This window comes from Akebia trifoliata, chromosome 8 (genome assembly GCF_017979445.1).
Source record: "Akebia trifoliata isolate Shusen 1 chromosome 8, ASM1797944v1, whole genome shotgun sequence".
NCBI classification, from domain to species: domain Eukaryota; kingdom Viridiplantae; phylum Streptophyta; class Magnoliopsida; order Ranunculales; family Lardizabalaceae; genus Akebia; species Akebia trifoliata.
In genome coordinates this window covers 9,220,835-9,243,426 of record NC_141382.1, presented here as the reverse complement: position 1 = coordinate 9,243,426, position 22,592 = coordinate 9,220,835, and the positions used below count along the sequence as shown (strand labels likewise).

The following is a 22,592-nucleotide window of genomic DNA, read 5'->3' as shown; positions in this document are numbered from 1 at the left end:
ACTATGCTCAGATACCGCCGAGGGTTTTCTCGGAATTATGCTCAGATACCGCGAGGGTTTTCTCGGAACTATGCTCAGATACCGCCGAGGGGGTTTTCTCGGAATTATGCTCAGATACCGCCGAGGGTTTTCTCGGAACTATGCTCAGATACCGCCGAGGGTTTTCTCGGAATTATGCTCAGATACCGCCGAGGTTTTCTCGGAACTATGCTCAGATACCGCCGAGGGTTTTCTCGGAATTATGCTCAGATACCGCCGAGGGTTTTCTCGGAACTATGCTCAGATACCGCCGAGGGTTTTCTCGGAACTATGCTCAGTTACCGCCGAGGGTTTTCTCGGAATTATGCTCAGATACCGCCGAGGGTTTTCTCGGAATTATGCTCAGATACCGCCGAGGGTTTTCTCGGAACTATGCTCAGATACCGCCGAGGGTTTTCTCGGAATTATGCTCAGATACCGCCGAGGGTTTTCTCGGAATTATGCTCAGATACCGCCGAGGGTTTTCTCGGAATTATGCTCAGATACCGCCGAGGGTTTTCTCGGAATTATGCTCAGATACCGCCGAGGGTTTTCTCGGAACTATGCTCAGATACCGCCGAGGGTTTTCTCGGAATTATGCTCAGATACCGCCGAGGGTTTTCTCGGAACTATGCTCAGATACCGCCGAGGGTTTTCTCGGAATTATGCTCAGATACCGCCGAGGGTTTTCTCGGAACTATGCTCAGATACCGCCGAGGGTTTTCTCGGAATTATGCTCAGATACCGCCGAGGGTTTTCTCGGAACTATGCTCAGATACCGCCGAGGGTTTTCTCGGAACTATGCTCAGTTACCGCCGAGGGTTTTCTCGGAATTATGCTCAGATACCGCCGAGGGTTTTCTCGGAATTATGCTCAGATGCCGCCGAGGGTTTTCTCAGGAACTATGTTCAGATTATATTCAAATTATGCTCAGTTTATATTCAAATTATGCTCAGTTTATTCTCAGATTATGCTAAATTTATGCTCAGGTTTTACTCAGTTTCACACAGTGCACACACTTGCATATTTGCACTTTTTAGTCAGGGAGAATTCTCTAAAATTCAAGGATCTGACACCGTCAGTGAGAGTTTGCGCTCAAGGACCTGACAACCTTTTAATTCGGGGAGAGCTTTACCCTCAAGGATCCGAACACCTTGACGAATTGCTAAATCAGGCTGCAAAATGAACTGTCACTAGCTTTGGCATTCAGATATCGCACTATCTACCAAAATAGATTTGCTATCTAGTTTGCTTCAACCCTCTGCCAAAAAGGGGCATCTGTAGACACCCCATTTTTGCATCCGCCTGATTAATCAACTCATCAACCCGATCGCAAGGATTCCCAATGATGGATGTGTATTCCATTGCTTTACTTTGTTACCAGATTTGTTTCAGAAATCCAGATAAGGTATCTCGAATTGACAAAACCTTAGAAACCACGCTACGCTAGGAAAGTACGACCCCAGAAACATAGAAATCATCATCTTGCAGACCAAAAAGAAGCTTCACGATAAAAATCACTAAAAATACCAAATTACCAAAATACCCCTAACCTCAAAACAACCTTAGAGCCTACGTTACGCTTAGGAAAACCCATTCGAACACATAAAATGACAAAATGGAACCAAATAAATCATTTCACCAATTTTAACAGAATTTGACAAAATTACGAAAATGCCCCTCATAAAGTTCACAACCATTTCACACAAAAAATTTCATAAAGAAAAAAACTAATATTTCCATTGAATTCCTTACGAAAAACCGATTCTAAAACATCCTAGAACATTAAAAACCGACTTAAAATGTGAAAAGTCCTCTCCGGGGGCAAAACGGTAATTTCACAATTTTCATGATAAAAAATCCGAAATTAATAAATAAAACATTAAATAATTAAATTTAAACATTAATGAAATTAATTTAAAAATTTGAATCTAAAAAATCGATTAATCGGACTCTCAGGCAAAATTGTTGAGGGTTCGTGGGATATTTCTTTAAGGACCCCTCCATTTGGGGGTCCAAAGAATTAAAGAAGGAATAGAGGGGGGTTCTCCAAAATTAAAAGTAAATCAAGCAAGACTAAAGTCAAGGTATTAAAGTCAATCAAGTAAGACTGAAGTCAAAATTAAAGTCAATTAAGCAAGACTAAAGTCAAGATATTAAAAGTCAATCAATTAAGACTAAAGTCAAAACATTAAAAGTCAATCAAATAAGACCAAAAGTCATAATAGAATTATAATTGATTAATAACTCTATCTAATAGAGTTCTAACTTAAAAAATAATTCTACCTAAAACAATTCTAATTAAAACACAATTCTACCTAAAATAAAGTCAAATTAAAACACAACTCTAATTAAAAGATCTCTAATTAAACACTAACTCTATCCAAATCAACCCCTAAAAACATCTATAAATAGAGGTGCTCACACCCTATTTTCGTATCAAATTATAAACCCTAAGAGAAGTAGGTCTAGAAGCTCCCCTAGCCCCCCATAAACCCTAGTTTTGGAGTCCCAACTCCTTAGCTAACATCCCTCATTCAATTTTAGTCTAGAAAACACCCAAAAGCCTTCTAAAAACATCTCCAACTTCGCAACGAATTTGAAGAGTTCAGATTCAAAAAAACAAGGAGATACCTTGCCTCGGAGTTCCGAAGTCAAATCCGGAAGCAGAACGTAGCAAGGGAGCACGGTACAAGGAGCTTTTTTGTTAGATCTGAGGGAGTAAAGTCCTTGCATCGGAAAGGTATTTTTTTTTATTTTATATTTTTATATAGGTTTTAGCAATGTAATTTACTTGGGAATTTAGTAGAGACCGGCTTTGGCCGGGCGGGGTTGGTGCCTAACACCTTCCAACCCCGTAACTTGATCCCCGAATTCAGTTTTTTTTGGTTTTAGATTAGCTTTTATCCGTTTAGAGTCATTGATCGGTTCCTAGACCGAAATAACTAGGTGGCGACTCCCAAACCTCAAGGGTCAAAAGCGGGTCCGCGCACCCCGCGGATCGAGGGCGCTTTCAGGCGCTTTCAGGTACATTCGGAAACCAACAAAAGAAATAACAATTATGGTTACAATACGCGGGCCGAAAGGAAGTTTCTAGAAAAATATCGATCGTTGGGTGCCACGTCACCGCGCCGCGGCTAGCCAAGACCGCGCCGCGGTCATTTCGAGGAATTTATCCTCGAGATTTTTACAGAAGCTTCGGTGGTTGTAACTGATTGGGTCATTTGAATCAAAATCCGCTAAATCACCCTGATTACCCGAATAAGAATATTATAAATTTGAGGGTTGATTTCAAAGAAGGGGTCCCCTCTTGGGTTCCTCTTAGGCTCTTTTCTTCTATAATTTTCTTTAGTTTCCTCTCTTTAATTCTCTGTAATTTTCTATTGAGAGATCTCTTGAGTGTAGTGAGAACATCAAGAGTGCTCAATTCTTTATCTTTGTAATTTGTTGGAGAGCTATAAATAAGGATTTTAGATTGATCATCATCTTCTTCACCCATGTTCTTCATTCTGTTATTAATTTCTGCAATATGAATCTTGCGATGATCGGCTAGACTCTCCGTAGAGAGGTCAAGAATGCCGGAGCAATTTCATCCTACTTATGTTGTTTTAAATTCTTTCTTTCTGCTTTATGTATTAATTCTGAAATTCCTCTTAGAACAAGACTAGCAAGCTTATACATTCAAATCAAGCTTAGATGATTGTTACTTAGATAAGCTCAAGAACAATCATGCTATGTGAAGAATTGAAGTATAAGTCAGTTACACTTGTTTGAAGTTAGAATTCTCATGAATACTCTTTGGTTACCATCAATGTTTAACTCGATTTATCTTCCGATCCACGAGCAATGACTTGCTACGTGGATCGAGTTATAATTAGAACAAATCAGCATTTTGGATGAATTGCAAAGGTTGAATTGACCTCTCCACACCCTATTTCCTCAATCTCTATTTGTAGTTTCAATTTCATTTACAAATTAGTTGTTAATTGCTTCTCTATTTTAAACAAATCAATTTTGTTTTTTAAGAAAAATCTGTTTTCCAATTCTGTTTTGGTGTGTTTATCCGAATGAGTTTTTGAATCCAAACTGTCCCTGTGGAACGAATTCGACTTGCCCAAAGTCTTAGTTCAAATCTCTATCTCTGCATCTTTATTGCAAGCTTTACAATCGATCAATAATACTTTTTTCTTTTAGAAGTTTTTAATTTATATTTAGAATTTAATTTTAATTAATCTGAGAGGGCTCAGACTATAACATAATTAGGGGAGGACGACAGTAGGATATAACTGTCTCAGCTCCTCGGGTTCGTACACCAAGTTTGGTGTCGGTGGCCCAAGTTGACTTAACTCGATCAACGCCCATCTAGTACGGGAGGTAAAAACTTGAAACCCCCCTAGAACTTTTGTAAGTAGGTTTCTGTTGAATTTGAGTGAGTTAACTACACGTTTCTGATTGCACATTGGTAAAAATAGCACCCTTACGAAGATGACACGAATAAGATAAGAATCTATTTTCATCACCGAGTTCTTGTCCTATTAGGAAACTAATTCATATTAGCCTAAAATTAATTAAAATCTGATTAGACTCGACCATAGGTCCCATCGAGCTCATTTGGTAAAGTTAGCCTGAGTTGCACCAATTTCACTTCTTGATCGAAGCTAGTACCTAAGCGAGATCCTGCCTGGCTATACCATACTGTACTAGGGGGATAGTTATATCTATTCTAAACGAAGAGGTGATTTAAGAGTGCCCTTGCTCAACATTGTGCACCACCTCTTATCTGAGGATTAAACTAGCTGATTTTGATTTCAGAAAATTGGGTTAGAGGCTAAAGTTATCCCTTTGAAATAGTTAAAAGCTATCTAGTCTAATAGGAACCCATAAAGCACGTGTGAATTCCTCCATCTTTTCTGTGCTAATCTGTAGTGTATGTTGAAAAAAAATAGATATAGAACCTCAAGCAGATTTACATCGTCATGTAGTTTGGGAGAAAATCATGGACCCCGTGCGTCCTATGTGATAATTATGATCATTCTCTAAAGTGTTGTCCAAGTCTGCCCATAGTTCGTACTAGACTGACCAATAGGCGTAATTCTCAAAATTCTTATTGGATGCCAACACCTAGTTCATTCAATCAACCATACCACGTAGATAATTGGTTTTCCTCAGATACCAACCTAATTAAAATGAATTCACTTAAAGTAGTTACTTTGTTAACCAAGAAGACTTTTATATGTACGACACCTCAATGAGGAATTCAATTATAATCCTCCAACAATCATATGATTCTCAACAATTCTTCGATTATAGAACTGTAGAGACAAAGTCAACATCCACTCATTCATATTTGTCTTCTCCTCAATCTTCGTCATTACAGTCCTTGATGACTGAGTTTCTAAAACAACAACAACTCAATCAATTACAACAGTTCATCTAACATCAACAACAACATGATATTAATCAAACTATAATCAACTCAAAGAAAATTGATAAACTAATCTCGAAAATTTCACCATTCTTTCAAAATAACCTTAGTGACTAGTTCCACTCTTTGAGGATTTTGATGATTGTCTATCAGTAATTGATAATCCCTTTTCAATTGAAGTTTAAACACAAATCATTAGATTACAGTTCCAACTGAAGCAATGATAGAAATCCAACTAAGTCGACTCATTATCCCCTTAGAAGAAAAAAAGAATGATCAGATTTGAAATGAGATAATCCCCGAGAGTCAAGTTGTGTTTCAAATTCCTAATGAGCAAGTTGATTGTACATAGTTGATTAAAAAAATTGATCCACCATCAGATGAGACTGTTGCCTAGGAGGAATCAAGAATTAACTTTAATTTTTTAGGCACACCAATTTCGACCATTACCGATCCAATTTTGTACCCTATTCGGCCTATTATTTCACAAGATTATAAAAACCTTTCTTGTCTTACAACTCCCATTCTCTTTGGGAATATGATAGTTGAAAGCTATTTCAAAAAGGTGATGACATTAAGAATTGAGGACAAACGAGGGATGTCGATCATTTTACAAAATCATTTTTATATCCTAACGATGATCCACATCTATGTGCTTATCATTTAGGGTAGGAAATTGATTGTCGTCTTCATCAAATTAAATGTTAAGAAAATACCTAGGAATCAGACCTTTTGATAGGTCTATTTGAAAGTGTTAAACTTAGCGCTACTTAGGAGGCAACCTATGTGTTTTTATTTTTGAGTAGTATAGTTAGGATTTCTTCCACATATACTTCCTTCTCCTAATCGGTAACTGCTTCTTCCTTGAGGATGACTCCTCAGTCTCTACTGCCTTCCTCCCGATGATGTGAGATGTCGATCACATCAGAAACTTTGACTGGGGGAGTTCACAATCAATTTTCGTATATAAAATATAGGTCCAAAATCAATTTCTTATTGAGGTCTATAATTACTGGAACTATTGTTTCATCAAACATGTTTGAATGGTCATGATCACTTGTGACCAATGGTTCAAGAGAGGTGATCGCACTCACATCATTTTAGGGTGAAACCCAATTGTGATGGGCAACATGGAAGTTGTATCATGCACCATGACCAATAGTAATAACGTCCCCAAACTTTGGAGATTGAATCAACAATTTCTTATTTAAGTTATAAATTTATTTCTACAACACAAGATTCTTAAATTCCCCTGTCCTCTCTCACTAGGGTGTTCGAAAGAGAAAATTTCATTTGCTCTATATAGAAGATAATTAATTTTATTAATGAATATTAATCATCTATTAATCCAAGAGATTTGATAATAAACTATAGTTCAAGGAAGATTTATATCCTACTTAGTAACAAAGTTCGTTATGTAATTTTTTGGTAGGGCTTTGATTCGGATAAATTCGTGAAAATTTTGTATAAAAAAAAAAGCCGGAAAAATGTTAGGAAACATAAAATAATGTTTTGCCAAAATCCATTGTATTCAACCTCCTAAAAACCTGATCTTGTTCTTGATATTTAAATGTCGAAGAAAATAAAATTTTGAAGTTGAGCATAAGTATTTTATCATAAACCACGATCAATCAAATAAATCATCGATTAATTCATTGATTTGCCTAATTAATCAATTAGTCCCTTGTTCGGAGAATTTTGTGACTATGTTGTCAGGGTGGGTTACCCTGAAAACCACTAAAAGCTTAACAAAAAAATTGACCAATATGCCCACCCAACAACCCAAAGGTGGGGAACATAAGGTGTGACACATAAAAGAGACAAGTTCCTTAAATTATCTTATTTTATTTTCAAAATAGTCGTGATCCAGAACGGTGTCCTGTTTCAATAACAACATTAGGTGTCTACGTGGCACATTTTGGTTAGAATTCAAAACCACTGGGCTTCATGAATGACTTGATTAGGAGGCCAAGGTGTTTAAACACCAACTAAAGTGTGCCACGTAGTCACCTAACCTATTTTATAGGAACAGCACACCGTATTGGATCCTCAATTTTGTAAAAAAAAGTTGTGATAATCTGACTATCCCATGTGACACATTTAATCAACTCTCTTGACATAACAAGTTTGGGAACCATAGATCTATATGTCTCGGGATACACAGTTCCCTCGGGATACATTTTTAGGAGAAAGTGCAGTTTTGTATCATGAGGCATACACATTTATGGTTTTCAAACTTGTCATGTCAAGAGAGTCGATTGAGCGTGCCACGGAGAAGCCGTTTCCCTTAAAATGAATTTTGCCCCCTTAAGATGTTATCTACAGTGCAGTCGATCTCAGGCAATCGGTTTCTAAGATTCAATAGTTAAATCGGAGATTTGCACCTGTTCCCCACACACATTAAGGGTTTTCGACGGGTTGGCCCCAAACACAATGGGTTATCCCATGGTGCCTTGGGTTTGCATGTGCGTGCAAGGCTTAGCCTCTTTCTCTCTCACACTCAAGTTGAGCATAAGTCTTATATTTACCCAATGTGAGACTAAATATTTAGAGATTTATCTCTACAACTCTCAAAAGAAAGAAAAAAGAAATTTTTTTGATTTTTCAACTATCACAAATAAGGAAACCATTCTCTTAATTAAGGTTTCACTAAAAATGGAAAAACCCTACACCAACCACACTTAAGATAAAATAAGGTCTTGAGTTCAAATCTTGCCCCCAACAAAATCCAATAAATATATTAACTATGAATCCTACAACAACAACTTCTAGAGAAAAAAATATAGTTGAATTTTCTTTCTTTTAGATGTAAGAAATGTATTATCAACTACAAAGTATAGAAAAAGAATATAAAGTAAGATTAAGCTTTCTTAGGAAACTTAGGCTGCAACTCCTCTCACTCTTCTTAAGTCTTCGTAGGAAACAATATTGTGGATGATGTTAGGGAGGACTCACTAATAGCAATGGTGACACCACCACCAATTTTCCCAACTCTTCATCGTTCCTCATTGCCAATTAAATATATAAAATTAAATGAAGGGTGAATCTCTATTTCGTAAGTTGAATCTGACAAATTTTTGAGTTTAGTACACTATTCATTTTAATTTCCAAAACATGCATTCACCATTTTTATAACTTACAGACTCTTGAATTCATCACTTTTAATATCTATGAATTTGTAAATATATCAACGAATTCATTGATTATAAAAGTGACGAATTCAGTCAAAATGAATGTTTGGGATTTAAATGAATAGTGTACCGAAACCGAATTTCGGACAATGTTTTAGAAAATATCCCATAAATGAATTGTTGACAACAAGTAAAATTTGGGATACCATTAGAAGCGCTCTCTCTCTCTCTCTCTAGATTTACATTTTAAGGTTTGGGATTTTATATAGGCCTAATCCTTTTTTTTTTTTTTACTTAGCATATATGGGCCTAATCCAACTCCAATGGGTTGGCCTAGTGGCAAGCCAAGCCTTGATAAGCTCCCCAGGAAGGGTAAGTCAAGTGTTTGAACCCATGAAACAATGAATTCCTTGGGACCACCCTCCAGGATTTGTTGACCCTCGACTCAATCAATTGCACATAGGACTTTCCGAGGGGGTGGTGTGTGTGACTGTGGGATTAGTTTCACCCGAAGGGAGGGGATAGCCACGATAAGCAAAATAAAAGTTAAAAAATAGGTCTAATCCTAATTGTAAACAACTATTGAAATTGTTTGAATGAGTGTTACAATATTATTTAACATTGAGATAATAACTTGAGCCAAAGTTATATAATGTTTGAGTAGCATGTTCTAATCTTTAATTGGGGTGTGAAAAATAATTTAAGAAATTAGGGTATAATAAGTAAAAGTTGAGGTGCCAATGACAAGTCTCATTATTTAACACCCCCATAAAACTAGGACGATGTCTACGTAGCGCATTTTGATTGGAGTTTAAAATATATTACCCTTAACTAGGCCATTTACTACATTGCACATAGCCCGATGTATTCAATCTCCAACTGAAACGTGCCATGTAGACATTGTATGTTGTTATATTAACCAAACATGTTTTTGGATCACTAACTCTAAATTAAAGGATCATGTGCGGGCATTTGATTCCAAAATTTTGGTGTCCAACCACTTCCCAACTTCCCTTTACTAATTTGATTCCTTTACTTTGTTTATTAGTGCTTAAGGTATCTTTCTTCCACTAGTCTTGAGGGTTGATGTCATCAGATATCGTCATGAAGAATATATTAGATTAAGAAAAATACTTTACTAATTAACTTAATATGATTTTAACTCTTACTAAGGGTCCTTGAGCTCAAATAGATTATCACAATGGGCAATCCAACACCACAGGCTTCTAGATTTCATGGAATATTAAAAAACAACTCTTTTTGGAATTATTTGAAGGATTTTAAAATGGACAACATTTTGGAGAGTGTGGTTTGAAAGGAATAGGCGTATTTTTGAAGGGAAACAGAAAGACTGTCCAGATATAATTATATCCATTTTGGGTATTATCTTTTGTTGGTCCAAAGTATATAAGGAGTTTAGGGGTCTATTTTTTGAGGACTTTTTGTGCAATTGAGATGAGATTTGTTGCTTTATAGCGGATGTTTGTAAGGACTCGCCAAATTGGTTATCTTGACTGACCTTATTCTATTTTATGAATGAATTGTTATTTATCAAAAAAAAAAAAAACTTATAGGATAAATTTTTTTAATATGTTCAACCTCACTTTCGACCACTTGTAAAAAAAGTTTTGGAGTCTTTTATGTACTCGATTCTTTTTCTCCAACCTTCTTCTTTGGAGGTTTTGTGTAAATTTGGTTCCATTTGCGAATACGGTCCAACAATAAAGTTAATTGTTTATTTAATATAAAAAAATTATTGAAGATAGTGTATTTTGCTTAATTTTTCCTTAGATGATTAATTTTTTTTTAAATCTTGGAGTCCGTAACTATACTGCTGTTGGTTTGATCATAACAGTTACAAAGATGCTGATGTGTTGATGAGCATACAACACTTTTAGGTATACTTTTATGAAATGATTACATGAACTCGATCAACAATCATATATGAAATGCATAGGAGATTTTATTTTTTAGGAAAAGTATTTATTGACTAAGCACTTGACACTCTATGTTGTTCACCCATTCATTAGATATAACCATCTCATTTCATGAGTCCATCCATTCGAACAAACGGATCCATTATCTTTTAGTTTTCGAGAGTATACTTTATCGCTATCAAACATTGCATCAGATCCAGTGATTTTCTCTTGTTCTCTTAGCTGTATATATAGGTTGAAAAGGATAAGGTTGTTTAGGTCATTTTATTTTAGATTTTCAAAGTAGAAAAAGGTCAAGGTTGTGTCATCAATTTGAAAACAAAAGGGTTAAATCCAATAGTCACAACAACATGGGCCAAACTAAAATTTATGAGAGACATCCTCCTCTCTTCTTCTCCAAAACTCCATTATAAATCTCCTTCACATTCTCCTCCTCTCTTTCATTCAAACAAGAACTCATCTCTCTCTCTCTCTATCTCTCTCTCCTACGATATTTGATCTTAAAGAATCATGCAATATGTACAGGACACACCTTTAGAGGTGACTGTAATCTCTGCAAAAGATCTGAAAGACGTAAATCTCTTCTCTAAGATGGATGTCTATGCTGTCGTCTCTCTTGCTGGTGATACTGCTACCAAACAAAAAACCCCAGTGGACAAAGATGGTGGAACAAACCCTAATTGGAATTTTCCTATGAAATTCTCCATCGACAAAACCGTTGTCATGCAGAACCAAACTAGGCTTGTCTTTCAACTCAAATGCCAACGAAGTCTTTGTTTATGTTTATGGGAACAATGCCTTGGAGATAAAGAAATTGGAGAGGTTAACGTACCCGTCAAAGAGCTTCTCGAAAATCGTGGAGATGGAAAATCTCCCCAACACGTTGTTATCGGGTCATGAATCCCTCTGGAAAACCTAAAGGAACATTGAATTTCTCTTTCAAATTTGGGGAAAATGTTAGCGATACAGGGGATACTGGTTGGAAGGAACCAACACCAACACATGATGCGAGTCTCAATAGGTCGCCGTCGGATCAGTACCAAAGGTATTTGGTTTCTCTCTGGATCGATTGGGTTGAATTGAGTTTTGTAAAATTATTTTATTTTCAAAACATTAAGATATGTTATATTAAAAAAATATATATCAAACTTAAGTACAATTTATTTTACTAAAGAAATGAGTTAATTATTTTTTTCAAAAATTAAAATCATTTTCTTTACAATTTTCAAACTTTTAATTTAAACAAGATGACACACTTTATAAGTTCCAATATACAGTTTATGTGGATGCAAAATCCTGGATCATCTTAAAGTGTCTAGAGATTGGTTGGAATTCCTCGAGATTTGATTTTCCTTGAATGTGGATGAAATTTTTATGGATTTGATGCTCTAATGCTGCGTAGTTTAGTATATATATATTCTTATGAAATTGATGTTCTAGATATGTTGCTTTGAAAATTAATGGTTATGAACTGTATTACTAGAATTGTATCTTCGTTGGATGTTCCATATGCGAATTCATGATTTGAAAAATGCATTTCCATGATATTTAAACGCATTCATGATGTTGAATAATGAGTTTTATTTGTATGGGAATTTGTTTTATGTAAAATTCTATTGTAAACGATGTGTTATTTATGTGCTTTTGTAGCTCACCCTTTTATTTTATTTTTCCAGATATCGGTGAGGTTACAGCTTAAAGCTTGAAGCTGGTGTGGGCTTTGTTGACTTTTGGGTAGGCACCAGAGTGGAAGATTTGATATTTTTAGGTACATTACCGTCTTGGCAAACCTTTTCTACAAAATAAACTATGTGAAGTTTAGTATTGGATATTGTTGTTAGCGTGCTCTATAGCCATTAAATCATACCAATGTGGTTTGATGTATGTGTAATGTGGATGGTTAAATATAAATGTGTGGATTTGTGGATGTTAAATTTTTAGTGTGAGCAAGGATGGATAATATTATGGAATGAGAATGAATATATGATACTCTCTCCCTCTCTCTCAATCTCCTAAAACTTTTCAACTTTTCCTGCCAGTAATCATAGAGTGCAGACCCTTAGAGATCACTCTAATCTCTACAAAAAATCTCACAGATGTGAATCTCTTCTCAAAGATGGACGTCTACGTTGTCGTGTTTCTCACTGGTGACCTAGGACAAAGATGGTGGAAATAACTCTAACTAGAATTTCCCCATGAAGTTGTTCGTGGATGGAATATTAGCCAATAAAAAGATGGAGAACCGATCAAATCTTGTCTTTAAACTTAGATGCCAATAAAATTAAACCTCTCTTTTTTTTTCTTTTTTTTCTTTGAAAAGGTATGTGATCGAAGCCATTCAGATAAATAAATTTGGAGAGGTTAAAGTACCCGTCAAAGAGCTTCTCGACAATCTTTGAGATGGAAAATATTCCCAATTCATCAGTCCTCCAACAAGGCTAAAGGAACCTTGAATTTCTCTTATACATTTGGGAAAAATGCCAATGGTATGGCGGACCCTTCTCCTTGGTCGTACCCACCACCTGATATGAGGAAAAAGTGGGGGTGCCAATAGCAGCTCTCTCTCCTTTTTATTTTTTAAAAATAAAGCCCTACTCTATGGACTAACAGATCATTGTTTCAAACTCTTTAATTTTAAATTATCAATCACATTTACTTTTAATGTCTACTTTTGTAATGTGGTGGAATCATAAAATTCCATACTTCTCATTTAAGAGCCTTTGATTGATATTTTAATATTTATCAAGTGCCAATTCAATGTGTTGTTAAAGTTGAGTCGTGATAACCCTTTACCCTCTTAGAAGGCAAAAAGTAATTTTGGTAAGTCAATCATTGAAAAAAGAATAATGATTTTCTGACTCACCCTTTTAACATATGCCCTCATCATAGAACTATAGATCATTTGCCTCGAGAAACGTAAAAAATTCTTTTGTATCCCTAGGAAAATGATCTACTATTCTATGATGGGGCGTATGTCAAAGAGAGAGAGGGGGAGGGCATCAGATTATCACGACTCCTAAAAAAAAAAAATCTTTCATGCATAATATATAATAGAAAAACACTTTTCTTTTTAAGTTAGTAAGATTTCAAATCTTAGTAAGGTTGTTGAACTCAAATGGATTAACAAATTGGGAAGCCAATAATATAGTCCTAAGGAACTTAGACTCATAACGGTTGTAGTAGTTTGGTTCCGATTCTTATCGGTTTCGGGTCCCGTTCCAAATAAATGGATTCGGAACCATAAAAAATCACGAGTACCCATCGGTTCCGATTCTCAAGAATCGTGGATCGGCAATTTTTGACCATTAGTTTGTAACTACTTTTCATGGGATTAGAAGTTTCAGAATGGGCTGAATTTTTGTGAAGATCTCACCGTAGAGATCATCCTCACAAAAAAAAAAAAAAATCAGCTCATTTAGAAACTTTTTAGTCATATAAGACAAAATTTTGTCTACCAAATGTTGTCCATATATATATATATATATATATTATAAAAAAAACAATTAAAGATTAATTATTTCAAATATTTTCATTTTCATAATACTTAATACAAAAATTATTTATAAATATACTCCACTCAAAGATTTTATTTGTATATATTATTACGCTGTATTTGATTTCATTTCTAAGTATTCTAATTATATCCCATACTAGGTAGCAGTAACAAAGAATATAAAAGTAAAAAAGAAAAAGAACTTAATAAAAAAGTCATGCTAAGATGGTAAAAAGTAAAGTGTAGGAAAAGAATAAGAAGTTAAAAGAACTGTCTGTATGTATGAGTGGTGGTAGAAAAGTCAAAAAGAAAAAGAACTTACATTTTGAAATGAATGCATATTCCATAAAGAACTTACATTTTGAAATGAATGCATATTACAAAAGAAAGATAATATACATGTGTGTATGTATGAGTGGTGGTAGAAAAGCCTTTTGTTTGGAAGCTTGGAATTTGACTTTTTATTGTGTGAGGTGAAGATCATGGTTTTTAGATCTTCATAATTCTTCTCACAAGATGACCATGAGATGGTAATGTAGAGTCAGGATTGTTTCATTGAGATTTCTGCATAAAAATATATTAGGACTTTTAAACCAAGGATAAGTGATCTCAATGAACAAAAGGGTTAAAGAGGATGGGAGCATGGTACTCCAAAATATAGTATTACTTAACAATATCGGCCTAGAACGATATGAAACATTGACACCAAAATATTCATTAGAATGTATCAATTTGTATGATAATATTTTGAAATATTTCAATAACAATTTTCTCTTGAATATAAGAAATTAAATATTATTAGCTCATCATGCAATTCAACATTTATTTGTTTGATTAAGTTGTGGAGACAACAATCTTCTAAAAAGGTTTGAAGAATACTATAACATTTATTTATCAATTTCAATAAGTTATGATGAAATTTGAATATTTACAATAATAGTATTAGAAAAGGTTAAGTAATTTTTAGGTTGATTATAGAGACTTGGCTTCCTACTAGAGCAAAAGCAAACAACATAGGAAGCTCTCTCCAGTGTCAATCCAAAGAGGGTATAGAATCTCATTTTAACTTTCAGAAGTTTTAAGACTTTATAAAATGTTTTATATTTTTCTACAAACTTTTAGAATTCCATGGTCCTTCCAATATTCTTAAGGGAGAAATTTCAAGCTTCATGATGTTGATATAGTAGAAATATCTCATTCTCATGATCTCCAGACCTAAGTCTTTGATAAATTCTCTTATTCATATCTTATTATTATTCAACTATAGTTGTTCAAGTACAGAGCTACTTAGGGCACTAGGCCTCGTCCTTCTTACCTTCTATAGTCCTAGAAGCCATAAAAGAGTAGAAGAGAGTCAAACCATTATCTTAAAGAAACAGAAGACCGTAAATCAAAGACAAATCTTTTGAAAGAAGAGGACGATCAAGCAAGTACCAACAAAAGAAGAAGATCAAGTCAACTATCAAAGGATGTTAACACGGACAACACTAACGAGGGCTAGAAGTGAATCAAGCCACAGCCAAAGAAAAAAGCCAAGGATCAAGAAAGGAAACTTGTCACATAAGCCAAGGAGATCGTCATTGTAAACACCCAAATTTGAACGGGCCCCCAGTCGAAAAAGATTTAAAAAAATCATTTTTTCTAACGAATTTGTCAACGGTTTTAAAAAGTCAAATCGTCAAAATTTGACTTTTCGATCAAATCAAGAAGTCTTAAAATCCCTAAGTGTCTCATGAATCCACGATAAGGCCTCACAAGCCCTTCATCTTCTCTATCTCTCACTGCTCTAATTCCAAATTTGGTAACGTCTTAAGCCTACCTAAGGCCCACCAATGTTCAGTCGTCTTAAAAACCATTTTAGCGTCACCCTAAAACAAGCCTAACCCTAACCAATGCCTTAACCTAACCTAACTCTAATCCCATGCTACCCAACTCCTACCCCAACCCTAGACTTAAGCCAATCTTAAGACTCAAACACTCATCAAGTCAAAAGTCCAACTCAATCAAGCCCACACCTAAAGTCCATACCCTTATCCATATTCATACCCATAATTAACACCAATCAAGAACCCCCAGATGGGTGGCCGAGTGGTAGCACTTCGGGGTCAAGGGGTGTGCTCCCCCTGTGGTCTCAAGTTCAATTCCCGCCGATTACTAATATCAATGGCCACGGACTGCAGGATTAAAATCTTGTTTCGCAAGCCTTGTTCAGGGAGGAAGGAATAGTTGGTGCACGTAAGTTGGCCCAGATACCTTTCTTATAAAAAAAAAACACCAATCAAGGTCTATGTAATCCTTGATCATCAAGAGGGACACTTGTCATCACCACCACTACGTGAAATTACCCAAAAATCAACAGCCCAAAATCGTCTAATTATGTAACCATTCATCAGCCTCAATCATCGAATTGGGCGTTGTTGAAAAAAAAATTACGGTTAAAAACCATAGAATTTCATCAATTCGGCGGCTTGAGACCATCGAAACTAGGATTTTACCATAATTTCAATGGCTAGAGGCTATCGAATCTGGGATTTTTATCATATTTTTAATGGCTTGAGACCGTCAAATTATTTTAAAGCCCAATCTGAACACTTTTTATTGTGCCCAAATACTTTTGTCTTCAACCTAAACCTGCGAAAAAAATCACATATTCATATCCATTTCCCATCCACTGACATCCACATCTACCATCCCATCCCATCCACTTACATCCACATCCACATTCACATCCCATCTATACCAATTAGCATTCAATTCATAGTATCAAAGAATAATAAGATTTTAAAAAAAATGATTTAACATGTTACAAACAAAAGTTATTTATCTAAGTAATATAAGCCAAAGTTATATATGTGAAAAGGTGTTATAGAAATGTTAACAAAACACAAGTCTTTCAAAAAACACGATAGTGGCTCCTAGGCCATCTAATCACCTCACCATAAAGAATATCAAGTAAAGTTCCTTGGGGTGTCTAGTTCTATCCATTTGCTCCATCGAAGAGTCAATGATCTCATAGATACAAATTGAATAATACTCCATGTATGGCTTCTCAGGGTCTACTAGTGCTCCTTTAGCATAGATCACATTCCTTCTAAAGTTCATCAATAAGCATATCCTACCATTATTCAATGATGGTAATGGTTCTAATACTGGTTCTTTACCTCCTCGCCTATTAGGAATTATGGAATCTGATGTAGCCTATAAAATAGAATTATTATTTATGATTAGATATGTAAGTTGACATATTCAATTTAAAAAGATTCTTCCCCTTTTTTAACATCAATATTGAGAAAATCTCCTCGAAATATCGAGTATATATATCATAGTTGCAACTTGCGAATCAAACGTTATGATGTAATCATAAAAAGAATTTAGAATCTCAATTTTGTTCATCATTTTTTTTAATAAATCATCGAATAAAAAAATACATCTAAATGTTCAAAATTAAGAGTATATCATTTCCTATTCGCCATTCATGAAAATAAAATAAAAAATCGGACATGATCACAATCACCATTTCCATCTTCCTTCCACTAATCTTGAGTGTGGGACACTATCATATATTGTCATGAAGAATATATTAGATTAAGAAAAACACTTTACTTATTAACTTAGTAAGATTTTAGCTTAGCATGAGATCAAATGGATTACCACATTGGGCAAGACAACACCACAACCCTCTAAATTTTATGAAAAAATCTTAGATTAAAGAAATTTCGAAAAAGAATTTTTTGGGTTTGATCCAAGGTTTTTAGAATGGAAGACAGCCGTCCGTTCACGGAATTCCCAAATTTAAAATTAAATTTCATTGGTGAAAAATAATATTTTACTGAATTTTTTTTTCAAAGTTGATAGAATGAAATCCATCGGATCATATTTTTGGATACCACAAGTTGAACTAAACAACCCTTAGTAAGAGTTGAAATCTTACTAAGTTAGAAAGGCTAGTCAGATTCATTGGCTCTATTAACATATGCCCGTATTAGCATTAAATACACTTTGGAGATAAGCATTTGAGGGTATTTTTAGTATGAATTTTTTTTTTTTTTAGGTCATTGTAGTTAGGAAAACTAATTTTGAAGGTGTATATTTAATGCATCTTATCGTGCGCCCATACTACACATGTTAACAAAACCCTAAATTAATTATATAATATAGGGCAATCTCCATAAATGTTCCTTAAATGTTTAAAATGAAGCTTTTATCATCTACTTGTCCCATTGGTGCACTTGCACACTATAGTAATTGACTAAAGATTTCACTAAAGAAAACTGCCTAAGAGTTTGCCTCCTCATGTGTGTTTAAAATTGGAAAATTTCCCTGCAATTTCAAAAAAATAAAAATAAAAGAATAAAAGTTTAATCCAATTCGTTGGTTAACAAATAGTAATTATGAGTAGGGGTGCAACTTGGTTCGGTTCGGTTCGGTTTGAGGTCAAATTGGAATCGAACTGACACAGGTCGGTTCTACTAAATAAAAACTAGAACCGAACCAAATTCCATTGGAACCAAACCAACCCAAACCGAATTAAAGTCGGTTTGGTTCGGTTCGGTTCCATGGATTGCAAATATTTTATAAATTATAAGTAATATTTTTTAATGAAAAAATAAACAAAATTTCATATAATAAATCACAAATCTATCTATAAAATGTAATTAGTTTATCCATAAAAGATCATTAATCTATGAACTAACTCTTAAAATAATTCTTCATAATTATTATATACACATATATTTATTTATTGCATAGGGGTTCGGTTCTCGATTTAGTTTGGTTCTATAAAAGCTTGATCCGAGAATCGAACCAAATTGATCGGTTCTTCATTTTCGTAATCCGGAACCGAACCGCAACTTGTTCCAAATCGAACCAAATCAACCCAAAGCTATCGGTTTGGTTCGGTTCTCGGTTTGAACTGGACCAAGTTGCACCCCTAATTATGAGTAAGATGCTTTTTGTTGTATAACACAACCAAGAGGTAGAGGTGGGCCACTTTATTATTCGCGATCCTTGCTAACTTAATTCTCACCTTGCAAAAGATTGAAAGAGAGTTTTATACATGCCCCCGACATTTTGCTGAATATTTGATAGACACTATGTTTTCAAACTTATGAGGTACTACCCTGGACCCCAGTCGACCAATAGAGAAATACTAATGAAAATATCCTTAGTGCCCCTAATTTTTATCCATTATAGCCAAAATACAATGAATTTTCTTCCAAGAATAACCAATCTTTAAGGTTATTTTGAACTTATACGATAAATTATCTTAATATATTAAACCTCACCTTTGACCTCATGTAAAAAAAGTTTTGGAGTCTTTTACGTACTCAATTCTTTTTCTCTAACCTTCTTCTTTGGAGATTTTGTGTAAATTCCTAATCGCATGGCTCCATTTGCAAATCCAGTCCAACAATGAAGTTAACTGTATATTTATTATATAAAAAATTACTGAAGATAGTGTATTTTGCTTAATTTTTCCTTAAATGATTAATTTTTTATAATCTTGTGGTCTATAACTATACTGCTGTTGGCTTGATCATAACAGAGTTAAAAAGATACTGATGTGTTGATATGAGAGCTTCTTTTTCGTGAAGTTCACTTTTAGGTATACTTTTATGAAATAATTACATGAACTCAATCAACAATCATATATATAAAATGCATAGGAGATTTTACTTTTAGGAAAAGCATTTATTGGCTATGCACGACACTTTATGTCGTTCACCCATTCATTAGATATAACAGTCTCATTTCATGAGTCTATCCACTCGAACAAGCGGATCCATTATCTTTTAGTTTTCGAGAGTATACTTTATCTAAAAAAATGTTATCAAACATTGCGTTAGATCCAGTGTGATTTTACTATTGTAATCTTAGCAATATATAAGTTGAAAAGGATAAGGTTGTTTAGGTCATTTTGTTTTAGATTTTCAAGGTAGAAAAAGGTCAAGATTATGTCATCAATTTGAAAACAAAAGGGTTATATCCAATAATCACAACAACATGGGCCAAACTAAAATTTATGAGTGGCTTCCTCCTCTCTTCTCCAAAACTCCATTATAAATCTCCTTCACATGCTCCTCTTCTCTTTCATTCAAACAAGTACTCATCTCTCTCTATATCTCTCTCTCCTACGATATTTGATCTTAAAGAATCATGGAATATGTACAGGAGACACCTTTAGAGGTCACTGTAATATCTGCAAAAGATCTGAAAGACGTAAATCTCTTCTCTAAGATGGATGTCTATGCTGTTGTCTCTCTTGCTGGTGATCCTGCTACCAAACAAAAAACCCCAGTGGACAAAGATGGTGGAACAAACCCTAATTGGAATTTTCCTATGAAGTTCTCCATCGACAAAACCGTTGTCATGCAGAACCAATCTAGGCTTGTCTTTCAACTCAAATGCCAACGAAATCTTTGTTTCTTTTTTCACAAGTCATGGGAACAATGCCTTGGAGATAAAGAAATTGGAGAGGTTAACGTACCCGTACGTCAAAGAGCTTCTCGAAAATCTTGGAGATGGAAAATCTCCCCAACTCGTCAGTTATCAGGTCAGGAAACCCTCTGGCAAAACGTAAGGGAACATTGAATTTCTCTTTCAAATTTGGGGCTAATGTTAGCGATGCAGGGGATACGAGTGAAGTTAAGGCGACACGATGTGGGTGTCCTTCGGCGGGAGTCGTACGAAATGTATGGGTATCACTCATTCGATACAAGGTATAAGACAAAGCCGAGTAGTGCTGTGATGACACAGAATATACTGTGATTCTCACAATTCTAACGTGGACATGCGTACATAATCGTAGGTGGTTTTTACTCAACTCATATCGCGAGGAAACACATCTATGGTTATGTGCACATCCCACGTCAGACTAGTGAGAATCGCTGTAAATACTTTTTGTCATTTCTGCATTTTCCATGACCTCTCATATTTGTTTTCTTGCCCTTAACTCACGCAATTAGCTCTTTATCTTTAAATGATGACTTTGTTTTGTAGTGAGAGAGCCTTCAGTTCTAATAGTGTTGTAACCGTAATTAACACTTACATAAATATTAGAGTCCATTTTTGGAGGGTGAAAATTAATTTAAGAAATTGGGGTGATATGAGAGCTGTTTCACAAAAGTGGGGGGGGGTTGCATAATATATAATAGAGAAACACTTTTCTTATTGAATTTGTAAGATTTCAAATCTTAGGGGGGCATTAGATTATCCCGACTCTTAAAAAAAATCTTGCGGGCATAATATATAATAGAGAAACACTTTTCTTATTGAATTAGTAAGATTTCAAATCTTATTAAGACAGTTGAACTCAAATGGATTAAGAAATTGGAAATCCAACAATACAGTCCTCTGGATTAAGGGTGTCAATGGGTCAGTTCTGGTTCGTTTCCTAAGGAACTTAGATTCATAACCATTATATTAGTTCAATTTCGATTCTTGTTGATTCCGGGTCCGATTCCAAAATAAATGAAATCGAAACCATAAAAAATCACGGATACCCATTAGTTCCGATTTTCAATAATCAAATGAGAAAAAAAGTATTTTAAATTATTATATTTAAAAAAAAAATCCTTTCAAAAAATTAACATATCATCAACAAAATTATTAATTTAGTTATAATTTGTTATGCTTAAGATACAAATTAATTATTTTTTTCAAAGATAAAAATTTATCTTTTTTAAAAGTAATAACTTTTAGAAGAGTAACTCATTTAAGTTTCAATCAATTATCTATATGAAAAATTGAAGAATTTTATATAACATGCATTTCTTGTTTAAATAAAAAAAAAAATACCTTAAATCATATATAGTATGGAATGAAATGACAAAACAAATCGGTTCTGGGTACCCATTGGATAGAAACTAACAGTTTTGGTTCCTATCGGTTCAATTTCATTGTAGACCCATCTTTAATCAATTCCAATAAAAAGGATCCAGAAAAAGGGTATCCGATTAAATGGGTACCCATTGACACCCCTACTCTGGATTTCATGGAAAACTCATATCAGAAAACAAAATTTTAAAAAATAATTTTTTGGGCTTGATCCAAGGTTTTGAAAACACGCGACCAATGAACTCACAAATTTAAAATAAAAATTTAAGGGTGAAAAATTACATTTCTTAAGGTTTTTTTTTTCCAAAGTTTGTAGAATTTTGTCCTCTACATCCAAGGTTTTGAAAACACATGGTTAGTGAACTCCCAATTACTTACTCTATATAATATATGATAGGTATTGATAAAATATCTATAAAAAAATAGAGACATTTAGCTAATAATTGCACTTTTATTACAAAACTCCTTTGAAGTTTTCACAACTCTAATGGATCCGAGTCCGACTTTGTAGAAGGCAGTCTGCTTCAAAATTTTGGTAGACCCTCCTTGCAATATGACATGTGGCTTTTTGAATTTATTTCACATCCTTAATTTTTCATCAATATTTGGGTTATCTCTTTGGAGCCGTTACGTGTATTCCAATGAAGAGAGTTCTATCGAAATTTTGATGCGGATTGTCCGTTCAAAGTTTTTTCTAATGGATCCTTACTTTATGAAGTTTATCACTAAAAAAAAAACTTGAAGTTGCCTAT

General features: G+C 34.5%; 1 protein-coding gene and 1 long non-coding RNA gene across 2 annotated transcripts; both read left to right on the top strand.

The window, feature by feature from the left end:
* The first annotated feature begins 10,869 nt into the window (after positions 1-10,869).
* On the top strand, positions 10,870-20,647 carry LOC147395958 (uncharacterized). The gene is made up of 2 exons (XM_086449751.1): positions 10,870-11,407; positions 20,157-20,647. Exons 1-2 carry the CDS (start codon positions 11,022-11,024, stop codon positions 20,593-20,595), a joined length of 825 nt encoding a protein of 274 aa, XP_086305877.1. The 5' UTR covers positions 10,870-11,021; the 3' UTR covers positions 20,596-20,647.
* Positions 11,409-12,445, top strand: LOC147395959 (uncharacterized). Its single transcript, XR_015180246.1, has 2 exons — positions 11,409-11,556; positions 12,188-12,445. It is a non-coding gene; the product is annotated as an uncharacterized LOC147395959 (long non-coding RNA).
* Positions 20,648-22,592: the final 1,945 nt, after the last annotated feature.